This window comes from Trematomus bernacchii, unplaced genomic scaffold (genome assembly GCF_902827165.1).
Source record: "Trematomus bernacchii unplaced genomic scaffold, fTreBer1.1, whole genome shotgun sequence".
NCBI classification, from domain to species: Eukaryota; Metazoa; Chordata; class Actinopteri; order Perciformes; family Nototheniidae; genus Trematomus; species Trematomus bernacchii.
In genome coordinates, this window is record NW_022987668.1 from 1,268,451 (window position 1) to 1,281,193 (window position 12,743).

At 42.4% G+C, this 12,743-nt stretch overlaps 1 protein-coding gene across 1 annotated transcript in view; it reads right to left on the minus strand.

Annotated features, from left to right (window-relative positions):
- Nucleotides 1–12,743, minus strand: part of LOC117487213 (contactin-associated protein-like 4) — a 70,389-nt gene that overhangs the window by 12,815 nt on the left and 44,831 nt on the right. Inside the window, exons 12-17 of the mRNA XM_034135884.1 lie at nt 7,011–7,117; nt 6,278–6,397; nt 5,637–5,837; nt 4,980–5,142; nt 2,772–2,899; nt 1,115–1,285 (exon numbers count right to left, since the gene is read on the minus strand). Coding sequence (XP_033991775.1) covers nt 1,115–1,285; nt 2,772–2,899; nt 4,980–5,142; nt 5,637–5,837; nt 6,278–6,397; nt 7,011–7,117 — 890 coding nt within the window. The remainder of the gene's footprint in view (nt 1–1,114; nt 1,286–2,771; nt 2,900–4,979; nt 5,143–5,636; nt 5,838–6,277; nt 6,398–7,010; nt 7,118–12,743) is intronic.

Sequence of the window (12,743 nt, forward strand, 5' to 3'; positions counted from 1 at the left end):
TTCAAGATTCAAGGCTTTTATTGTCATGTGTGCATAGCTACAGTGGAGTTATGACAATTACATTCTTAGGTCACAGGCTCCTCCCACAGTGCAACACAATAAAACAGATGAAATAGTGCGAGTAAATAAAATAAAATATAATATAATAGAAATAGTGCAGAATAGTCTATATACAAGTAATTGGAATATGGATATATATAAGTATTCCTGCACATATTTAACAAAGCCAAAGCCCTTTCACAGCATATATTCATGTGGTGTTTATTCGTGGATTGGAAAATGACGTACATTTCTCACTTTCTGTTATTATTTGTGGGAATTGAGACTTATTTCTCTCCATATGCGATGCAAAAAAGTGGGATTTGAATTGGCATAAGCCGGAAAATAGTTAATGTCTTGTTGTGAAAGCCTTGTGACTTATGAAATGCCTCGCTGTGTTTCATCATAATTTGGCAAAACTGAAACCAACACTAAAATAAATCATTTGAAAGAATCAGATATTTGAAAAGAATAAGTAAAGGCTTTAGTCTCAAGGCAAAGGGTGTCATTTCTTTGTCAGTCCAAATTCTGCAGCTTCACACATTACTAACAAACATGCCAACTTTCAAGAGAGACATCTGATGGCCGGCTGCAGCCTTAAATCCGATTTCCTGCATAAGCTAGTTTCTTATGTGGAAATATTAATATATATATATATATTTGTGTATAGGTGTCATATAGGTATCATAAAGAGTGACCTGTCTACAGATGAGTATTTTCTTTGAAAGAGTATATTAAGGGCTGTTGTCATAAAGCACATAACACACTATGTGATCTACCATATAATATTACAGCCAGATGATTTCAACAGTAATGCACTACAGTGATAATATAACTATAAACCATGGTGGGCATAAAGGAAATGTGTTGCAGTGGACTAGAACAATGGCACTGCAGTGATTTCCCAGAGGCGCTCTTGGCTGAAACTTGTTTTATTTTTAGGGTTGAGGAGTTCTGAGACGGTCACCTCGAGCCGAGTTCAATCCAGGTGAAACTTTAACACCCGGGTCGATCCCTCCTGCTCACATCTGAGCGCGGTCCGGATTAGACTTCTAACTGGACGGGTTTTACTTACAGCTGAGTTCGATCCGGATGAAGTCTTTGATGCCCAAGTTTTCCAGGAAGACTCCGGAGGATGAGGTGGTTTTAAACAGGAAGGAGACGTCTGCACTCAGCTCTGCGTGGAATGTGGGAAAGTGGAGGTACGACGTCTCCTTGTCGAAAAACGCAGCATTCCAGACATTTTCTGGGGATAAATGGAAAGCTATAAGCATCATCCAGGTCAGGGGTGTCCAAACTACGGCCCGCGGACCATTTTGAAGCCCTCAGCAAATTCAAAAAGCATAATGGAATATGGCCCACAAATGAAACTTGTGCTTGTCTTATATTGTAATACTTAAAGGAAACCTATCATGCTATATTTAAATGATATATTGTAGGGCCATACCTATATAAGGTATATTTATACGTTTCTGTTTTCAAAATACCAAACAGATCATGCATTTTAGCCATGCCTCATTTCGCTCAATGTGCTGTTTGCTGTCTACGGGTCTGATTTTGCTGACCACGCCCCCCTGCAGGAGAGGGTAGCCGTGCTCTGATCAGCTGCTGGGCTGACAGAAGAGGGGGAGAAAAAGAGATCTCCGTGTTTTATTATATAGAGTCGTTATTCATTTGTTTTAAAGCTCAATAAATAACAAAGAAGACCTTTGACCGGCACTTTTCTAATTTTGTCCGGAAGATTTAAACTTTAACGGACATCTTGACCGGCGAAAGAAACTGAAACTGAAACTCTGCCGCACGGTCCCCTCGTTCCTTGGAAGAGGCGGAGAGGTGGGTGTTTGTCATCTGCTGGTGGACTAACCGGAGAGAATTACAGTGCTTGCCTCGACGGGGAGGGATTGCATTGAATTAAAGCAGCGGGAGCAAACGCTTGCCTCGGGGAGGGAGAAAAAAAGCCACAGCGGAGAATAAACAGAAGGGTAACCATGGTAACCAAGTCTTCTTCGCTGCTTTTGTGGCAGACTACAGCGCCACTTACAGGCCTGGCATATGTACTACAGCGTCTCCAGCGCTTTCGAACGGCAATGGCCGTGGCTGTCTCCTCCTGATTGGTGGAGTTGGCCCAATAGCCGTAGCGCCACCGTCCTGACGTCAGGACAGTGTTCAAATCTGGATCAGTTTTTATCAGATCCGTTGCAGCCCCTTTTTTAGAGATTTGGGTATGGAGGAAAATAGAGAGGGTTGTGTTTTCTGACACTTGGTGAGTTCCCTGGAACACCGGGGACACATATTCATGTATAAAAGACGTACAAAAGTGCATTTTGCATGATAGGTCCCCTTTAAATATAGTATTCATGTGTTAGTAAGACCACTTTTCAAATAAATTCAGTCAATTCAAGTTGGAAACATTTTCTAACATATTTTAGTTGATAAGAAAAAAGCCCAATGACTTATTTACATAACAAGCTTGAAATATACCCTTCATATTTCTCCTTATTATAATCAATGTGAGGCTTCTGTTTTAAGGGATGAGCTGCCATCACTCACAAGCATCATCTACCTACATTTGATTGATTTTGCTAATTTATAACTGAACTTATGAGGCAGTATACCTCTAGTGAGCGGCCCAGCCCTTCGTATATTTTTCTGTATGTGGCCCTCGGTGAAAAAAGTTTGGACGCCCCTGGTCCAGGTCTTTTGGTTGCAAAAGAACAAAAATATTGACTTACTGTCCCCGTGGCAGCGCAGGGGCCCGACCCTGAAGGCGCTCTCTGAGCCCGGTCTGTGGACGTCTCCAAGAACCAGAGAGCGGACCGGGAGGGTCTCCTTATGGGTCAGCAGCCCCGAGTCATTCGCCCTGAGAGGTGGGGAGGAGACGAGAGGGGAGGAAGAAGAGGAAGAAGCTGGATTTAAAGAGGAAACCAAAGACTTGAGGGTGAAGAAATAAGAATAAGTTGGAGAAGCTTGTGACCTAAGATTTTCATCGGCATAACTATACACTGTAGCTACGTTCGTATGACAAAATAAAGAACCTTGAATCATGATCTTATTATAGGATAACTTATATTTTAAGTGTTTTCTGAGTATGGTAAACATGCCTTACGGTCAATTAGATTTTGTAGCCATGAACTTGAAAGGTAAGTGAAAGAAAAAGGCTTTGCCCGGATAATCTTCATTCATTACAAATATGTTCCGTCTGTGAAAGAGGGGGGAAATGGTTGTTGTTGCCAGGAGGAGATAAAAAAGTCCATGCTATTAAAACTAAAATAATGTATGTTCCTTCCAGGTGAGTTATTAACTTCTACAAGCCCTAACACAAAGTTATTGTGTGTGTGAGCAAGTTACGTAACATTACTGTGTTGCTGCCTTTGAGCACAAAACAAAACAAATCAAGAAAATCCCCTAATGAACTTTTCAAACATGTTTTCGCAGATGAAACATTGGAGAAAATTATCCCAGATTTTTCCTTATTTTTCTTACTGGCTTTAAAGGTCCCCTGTTATTCTGTTTTTCATCAATATATAATAGTTCTCAGATATATACAAAACATGTCTCTGAAGTGTTTGGCTCCAAACACCAAACAGATCATTGCAGCATCCCATAATCCCCTCTGTTTCAGCCCTGTTTCCAAAGTGCTGATTCTCTGTCTGTTACTTTAGATGAAAATAAGGAGCCCCTCCCCACGCCCCTCTGATGCCCCTTTCACACCGGCGCTTTTTCCTGTTCACACCGCAGCGGCGGCGCGTCATAGCTCCGGAATGCGGTTCACTTCCAGCTCCAAAATATTGTCGGTCCAGAGGCAAGAGCTTCGGAGCTATGACGCGGCGTCGCTTACGTCTCTTACGTCTCTTACGTCTCTTACGTCGAGGCGTGCAGGAAACCTTACTTTGACCATCCGTTCGCTGTTATTGATCATTGTGGAGATACATGGGCTGTACAGGTTGTCATGTCCGACTATCAGAAGTAGAATCATAATGAAAAATACACCGGTAAAATGTGCCTGTAGAAAACGGCTTAGCAAGTAGTCAGTTTAGCTTCGGTTGCTATGCTAACATCACCCATGTTATACCAGAGAAACTTTCATAACAGCGTTGTGATGCCAAACAGCGTCAATTCAGACTGACACACATTCACTAAAGGGGAACTGGGGATATGTATCAGCTGCTTGTGTGACAGTCAGACAGTGAATACTTTAGAGCCGTGTGAGCTAACCCGGAGCTAACGGGAGAATAAACTCCCGTGGAAGAGCAGCAGCACTGCAGCAGTCGGTAAATGCAGCTGAGACACATTAATAAACAATGAACCACGGCACTCTGGAGAAAAGTATAAGGTTGGAGAAGTCGTTATTTAATTTAATCTGGCTTCGTATGAAGCAACACGATCATCGACCCGACACAGTCCCCGGCCCGTTGTTGTTGTGGGAGAAAATCAGCGACGTAAACGGTGACGTCATGACGCAGCAGCGGCAGCTCTGGGCAGTGTGAACAGAGCGGGAGCTGAAAAGGGAAACCGGAGCTGAACCAGAAAAGCTCTCGCTAGGAGCTAGAAAGGGAAAAGCGCTGGTGTGAAAGCCGCATGAGAGAGATTTGGTTAAAAAGAACACAATAGTGCTCAAGGAGGAGATTCAGGTGATAAGGTGGGGGGGGGGGGGGGCTACCTTGGTTGGTGATTGGCTAATGGTTACCAAGCCAAAACATCGTTATGACATCATAAAGTGGCCAAAATCTGATCAGCTCATTTTCAGACAGGTTTTTATATAAATGGATCAGGACAAAAAGAGAGAGAATCTTTGTTCCTGAAACGTTCAGAATCTCTTTACACAGAGGGGACACATGTTGATGTAGAAGAGACGAGAAGAAGTGGATTTTGCATAACAGGTGACCTTTAATGCTTCCCTTAATTTGTAATTCGTGTTGCTATCAGTAAGCGTAAAGTACCAGTGAGTGCGTCCAGCGTCACAGTTGCAGTAGTGTTTGGGGTCCACACAGTTCTGCTGCAGACCACAGGCACACTGCTGACTTCCTGCTGGAGCTCCGCCCCAATACGTCTGCACCTGTCCTCCACCCGGACCCCCCACCCACCAGCTGAGCAGAGGGCCGTCTGCAACACAAAACACACACGTTTTTACATTTCTTCCTTTTTTCTGGACAATGAACTATGCAGCCCTTTACTGCTGGCCTCATCAGTGCTGCTTGGTACAGTATATGTTTAAATGTGTTGTTCTTTATATGATTTGTATGTATTTTAACCTGCACATGTAAAGTCTTGAGTACCTTCCTAAAAGCACTTGATAAATAAAATGTATCTTTATCATTATCATTATTATATGTGTGTTCATATTCCTAATTTAGTATATCGTACAGGGGGCTAGCATGGCTGTTAAACTTTAAACTTGTAAAGCTTGAGAAGTGCTATTAAAATAAAGTAATTGTTATTATGAAATGATTGTTTTAATTAATTTAAGTCCGTCATGAGCAAACACACTAACATCTTAGGAGTCATATTCATTTACAAATCCTAATTCAGCTTTCTTTTTGGTACTGAAACTTTATATTAAACTCTATGATGTTTCACAGGATACTCCACATTTGTACCTGGTGTGTTGAGGAGGCGGGACTTCCTGCAGAGGTAGATCACTTCCTGTTCGCAGTGCTCTGATTGGCTGATGATGGCAGTCAGCTGCTCCTCTTCAGCCGTGTATTCAAAGTGAGCTGAGTGCTGATTTTTCCCCGGCGACGGTCGGACCCTCGTCAGATCTGTGTTGTTGTGTTGGATCACCGTCCACGTCTGGTCCTCTGGAGGAGGGAGACACAGAAGAAAGGACATTTAAAAAATATGCATTTATTTAATGTTTTATTTCCGTTTATGTGGGACATTTAAATGCCTTTAGAGGTCATGGCTGCAAAACCTGTCTTGTATGTATTTCATCCCATCCTTTTGCATTTTATAGTTTTATAGTACAGTTTAGTTTGCTGGTATTTAGTTCATTTTATTATCTGTGTGTGTTTATTACACTTCATGTGTTCTGCTTTTACAAGAAAGCAACTTTTTACAGTTTGAAAGATGCTATATAAACACATTTTATGATTAGATATGACAATACTAGGCAAGAAATACGGACAAATATAATGGGGAATGAAAGAGACTGTACAAAGAGAGAGAGAGTGTGTGTGTGTGTGTGTGTGTGTGTGTGTGTGTGTGTGTGTGTGTGTGTGTGTGTGTGTGTACTGTATACCTGTCATGTTGCAGTATATCAGCTGTGGTCTGATGGGCCCGCTGCCGTCAACATCAATGTAATAAAACCCAGACGTGTTTCCTCTGTGTTTGTACGCCTCACAGGACTGCTCGTATATCGCTGAGGAGAGACACACGGCATTATCTTCAACATCATAAAGATCACAGTCAATTATGTTAGCTGTCTTTTGTTGGAAAACTGTTTTTCGGAAGTATTTCTCGAAAACAGTCAAAGCTTTCCTCCCAAAACAGGCATTGCACTGCACTCAATAATTATTATCTTAAGTAGATGTCACTACACACATATTGAATCTTATATAATTTTAAAAAATCTCTTTTACAGCAGAGGGAAATAAAATGTTATTTTTAATTAGTCCCTTCATTTTTAAAACCGTTTTTATTATATATTTAGCTTCCTGCTTTTTTCCTATTCTAAATCCTCTCCACCCTCACAGCCTGACCTTCTGCAACAACGTCTGCAGGGACTTTTCTTAAAAGCAGCATTTTGTCTCACTACAGGAAACATGTGGACACACACACACACACACACACACACACACACACACACACACACACACACAACACACACACACACACACACACACACACACACACACACACACACACACACACACACACACACACACACACACACACACACACACACACACACACACACACTCCATGCTGTGTGTGTGACCTTTAAACAACAGTGAACAGAGCGTTGCTCTTACAGCTGTGACAGGTGGCTCCGCTGTACCCCGTGTCGGAGCAGTTACAGTGGAAGGAGCTCCAGGACTGACTGCAGCTGCCTCCATGCTCACAGTGACTCAGAGAACACCTGAGAGACACACGGAGACACACGTTAAGGTCAGATACCAGCATCCACTGACCCACTTTACTCTGTTTGCGCGATGGGTTGAGGGTCTAATAATAATAATAATACATTTTATTTAAGGCGCCTTTCATGAAAACAAAGGACACCGTACAATTTGTTAAATATTCTAAGAGGTAAAAGCAACAGAACATGATAAAAACACAAACAAACCATCATGGAGAAGACAATTAAAGTGGACACAAATGATAGGGACAGGTTATTCAGGGGAAACGGATGATAGGAAGCACGACAGTGAGTAGGCTGATCTGAACAGGTGGGTTTTGAGGAGGGACTTGAATGTGGTGATTGTGTCAGACTGTCGGATGTGAAGGGGGAGAGAGTTCCATAGTTTGTGTCTACTACTTTTAGTGCTTTTTCAAACCAACAAGTAGAGAGGTGGGAGTGGAAGTTATAAACCCTCCAACAGGTAGTTATAAAAACCCTCAAACAGCACCTTAGCATCGGTCCTGATGCCCCAGGTAGTGTGCCTGACGTTGAAGCAAATGTTCAAGGTTCTTTATTGTCAATCTGACATAGTTACAGAGTAATTATGTAGTTGAAAATCTTATGTCACAGGCTTCTCCAACAATGCAACATAATAACATAATAACAATAAGAGCATGAGCAATACAAAAATAATAATAGTTATAAAATGAAATAAAGTTATGATGTGGAATAGTGCAATAGAGTCTATATACAAGTTATTGGAATGATATATATATATTAGGTATTAGATACATACTACTGAGTAGCAGATGAATGTTTGATGTTGTTTCAACAGTTCAATTTTTTAACAGTCTCACTGCCCGCGGGAAGAAACTGTCTCCGAATCTTCTTGTCCTTGCCAGGATGCTGCGGTAACGTCTGCCAGACGGCAACAGAAAGAACAGTTTGTGGCTGGGGTGATGGGGGTCTTTGATAATCCGTAGAGATTTCTTCCTGAGCCGCTGGGAGTAAAGGTCCTCCATGGATGGCAGCTCCGTCCTGGTGATGTGCTGTGCAGTTTTCACCACCCTCTGTAAAGCCTTACGATCGAGGTCGGTGCAGCTGCCGTACCAGGCCGTCATGCTGCCAGTCAGGATACTCTCTATCGTGCACCTGTAGAAGTTGCAGAGTATCCTGGAATCCATTTTGAACCTCCTCAACCTGCGGAGGAAGAAGAGCCGCTGTCGAGCTTTCTTGGTGATGGTGGTGGTGTGAAGAGACCATGTCAGGTCCTCAGTGATGTGGAACCCAAGGAACCTGAAGCTGCTGACTCTCTCCACCGTAGTCCCATTGATGGCGATGGGGGCGTGTCCCTCTCCCTGCTGCTTCCTGTAATCCACAATCAGCTCCTTAGTTTTGCTGATGTTGAGATGGAGGTTGTTATCCTGGCACCAAGATGTCAGGTTTTCGACCTCCTCTCTGTACGCCGTCTCGTCATCGTCTGTGATCTGGCCGATGACGGTCGTGTCATCAGCAAACTTCACGATGGTGTTGGAGCTGTGTGTGGCCACGCAGTCGTGAGTGAACAGGGAGTAGAGGAGAGGGCTGAGCACGCAGCCTTGAGGGGCACCGGTGTTTAGAATCAGGGTGGAGGATGTGATGTTTCCCACCCGCACTGCCTGGGGTCTGCCCGTCAGGAAGTTCAGGATCCAGTCACAGAGGGCGCTGTTGAGCCTGAGGTCTCTGAGCTTGATGGCCAGCTTGGAGGGCACAATGGTATTGAATGCTGAACTGTAGTCAATGAACAGCATTCTCACATATGTGTTCCTGTTCTTCGGGTCCAGGTGTGAGAGGGCAGTGTGGAGGGTGAGGGCTATGGCGTCGTCAGTGGACCTGTTTGCTCTGTAGGCAAACTGCAGGGGGTCCAGAGAGTCAGGGAGGGAGGAGGTGATGAATAATTTGACTAACCGCTCAAAGCACTTCATTATGATGGAGGTGAGTGCTACTGGGCGGTAGTCGTTGGGGCAGGTGATGATTGTCTTTTTGGGGACAGGAACGATGGTGGAGTGTTTAAGACATGTGGGGACTACAGACTGCAGCAGGGATCTGTTGAAGATGTCTGTGAACACCTCTGCCAGCTGAACTGCACACACCCTGAGAACACGGCCAGGGATGCCATCAGGTCCAGGAGCCTTGTGTGGGTTAACCCTTTTAAAGGATTTACACACATCTGCCCTATTTAAAACAAAAGGGCAGTGTAGCTCCTGGTCCCTCTGTACCTCCACAGCCTGGCTGCTCTCAAAGCGTGCAAAAAAACTGTTCAGCTCATCTGGGAGAGATGCGCACGCAGACACTCCCGCAGCACCCCCCGCTGCTCCTTTGTAGTCAGTCATTGTCCTTAGTCCCGCCCACATATTCCTAGTGTTACAGCCTTTGAAGTCAGATTCCATCTTTTCTTTGTACTGTCTCTTTCGAGTGGCAAAACGAGGGTACAACAATTTCTGTGTACCCTCGTACGCAAGTTCGAACGCTCAATGGACTTCTGGATGATCATGGTATTTTTGTACCTAAAGTAAGGGAATTTTGGCTTTTATGCGCTACTGAGCAACTTTCATAGACGAGGCCCCACATTTAAAGCTGTCCAGTTCTTGTTATACATCTATGACTAAACCAGCTGCCCTACCGCGCTGTGAAAATATACTTTGGTGCAAAAGTATGTACTAGTCAAGTGTGCATAATTAGATCTAGCTGGTTGTGGGAACTGCAGCGATTTATTGGATTGTAAATAAGTGTCTGTCCTCCAACTTCACATAACATTTATCATGAACTGTGGCATCTAAAATACAGAAAGTGGAACATGCTTGAGCTGCTGCTGTTAACTTTCTCAGAGTCAGGACTGAGCTGTGGGCGGAAAGCAAAGAAAGGAAACCAAAGGAATAACAAAGGGTTATGACATAAGAGACAGAAAGAGGAAATAGAACAAAATGATGGAGACACTGTGGAGAGAGAGAGAAATCCAGGAAGAGGAATTAAGGTTGAGAGACGGATCGAAGGAGGAAGCAGCGACGTCAACAAAGGGGATGAAGGTTGGCATGAATGGAGCTCAGCGGCCACTGTAAACATATTTTTAAGGAGAAATTAGGTCAGCAAAATGTGAATGCAGCGAGACTGAAAGAGAGAGAGAGAGAGAGAGAGAGAGAGAGAGAGAGAGAGAGAGAGAGAGAGAGAGAGAGCAGCTTGTATTTTTAATCTTTAAATCAGTGGGAAATTCACTGTTAGAAAAAGCCTGACTCAGCGGACTGAGTTGTCAGATAAAGGTTGTTTTTTTTGCAGCAATTTCTTTTTAACTGAAAGTAGACATGGAGGTGCGTGATTATGTATTTACTCCACTAAATTAAATATATGCCATTGTTGTCTCCTTATCTGCAAACATACATACACGCACTTCTTGCAGAATAAGTGTATTTTTCCAAAGTCTCAAGGTAAATTCAGTGTGCGTACGGTGAGTGCTTTCAGAAAAGAATGCAGGTTTCAGGTGAGGGGCTGGAGAAATGTTAATCCATTTTTCAAGACGACATTTATTGCAAATAGAGCTGCTCAGAGGATAATTTGTATGCCGTATACCAGTGAGCTGGAGTGATTTATAAAAAGGTCTAATGTCATGTTTCTGAGAACAATGTGAACAATGTGCTATTGCTCACACTCACAATTTTTTTGCAATTAAGACGAGAGGCTGAAAAACATGTCAATAATATTGATTCTGTCAATAAAATAGATTTTTATATTGAACAATAATGTGTCTTGGTTCACCAGAGTTTACATTCTCATGATTTATGTCTGTATAAATAGTTCTAACCAGTGGCCGTATGTTATGCTCAAGTATATTGTCATTTTGAGGTACTTGAACTATAACTGAGTCTTTGACGGTGGCTAACAGGTTCAAACATGCTACAACAGCATGAAACATTTTCCCTCAAGGAAATGAGATACAGTTTCAAAAAAAATAATTGATTCACATATAAAATGACAAACGAGCCAAAACACATGCAAACGATGAAACATCTTCTCCAACAAGACAACAGAAACGGGAACACTGAAAAGTGACGCACTAAGCCAAAGCACATAAAGTAGCTACAAAGCTATAAAGTTGGCCAACTGTCACTGTAGCTGGAAATGTACAGAATATATAAGTTTTACCGGCTTATTTTAACAATGTGATCAAATCTCTATAACAAATCACCTCTGGCTGGCAGAGAAGTCTCTGCTCCATAGTTTCTCTTGGAATAAAATCACACTGTACATTTTACATTTATATATTCAGTTTAATATTTAATATTCCATCCGTCACATACTTATGTATATATTATACCTTGCTAAAGCAATATATAAATATCTTGTTATTGTTCATTTGTAAATTCAACATGTATATTTTCTACTTTCTTGTTTATTTCTTGTCTTTTAATTTGTATTGTACAATGCCATGTCTTTTTATATTGCTGCAACACAAACATTTCCCAAATTGGGATCAATAAAGTTCTATCTTATCTTATCTTATCTTATCTTATCTTATGATTCCATCCCTATTATTGCAGAACTGCTGTAAGCTAGCTAATGTAGCTAACCTAGTTATTTCAAATAAACTTACAAAATACAAAAACTATGAAACAGACCAATCCTGCGAGTTAATCTAATTTAATATAAATCATTCAGACATTTGGTGTTTCTGACTTGAGTTCAGAAAACTCCCTCAAAATAGTGCTAAAAGTAAGTTATATAACTTTAAAATTGGTTTACCCAAAGTAAAAGTTGGCCTCCATGTGCAATGGAGTCCTGACAATCAACAACAATCAGCATAAGCAAGAAGTGTATCATGATGATGATCATCTGGCAACAATATCTGAACAGCAGTAGCAGAAAGAAAGCTGTTTTTTAAACCTGCCAATAATCTCTTTTACTGACAATAACGTCGAAACAATTTGTCCCCAACTCAATCCCACACTGAGACATAGAGCCAACCATCTCCCAATGTTGGTGTGTTTGAGTGTGTGTGTGTGTGAGTGTGAGTGTGAGTGTGAGTGTGAGTGTGAGTGTGAGTGTGAGTGTGTGTGTGTGTGTGTGTGTGTGTGTGTGTGTGTGTGTGTGTGTGTGTGTGTGTGTGCGTGTGTGTGTGTGTTCTTTTAACAAATTATGCTTATAAAAAGTGGGGTGTACAAAATTGGCAATATCCAAAAGTGAGGCGGACATGTCTCCAGCATCCCCAGCGTAAACGACACGGACCTGACAACTAAAATGAGACATTTTAATGAGGCTCTAGTGCTCAAAGCTTAAAAAGCTAGTCTTATTTTGAAGGTAAGAGAAAAAGCCTGTTTGTCGGAGCTGATAACACGTATGAGTCCGTTGTTTCACTGCGGCTCAGATTTATTATCTGTGAGTATTTCCAGCAACTCGTCCCTGCATGTCGTCTTCTTGTAGATTCTCCCGCTGGTCACTGTAGTCGACTGACAGAGAGGCTGCTGGGAACTACAGGGTGACTCTGGTTTAGTACTGACAGTGTGTGTGTGTGTGTGTGTGTGTGTGTGTGTGTGTGTGTGTGTGTGTGTGTGTGTGTGTGTGTTGTGTGTGTGTGTGTGTGTGTGTGTGTGTGTGTGTGTGTGTGTGTGTGTGT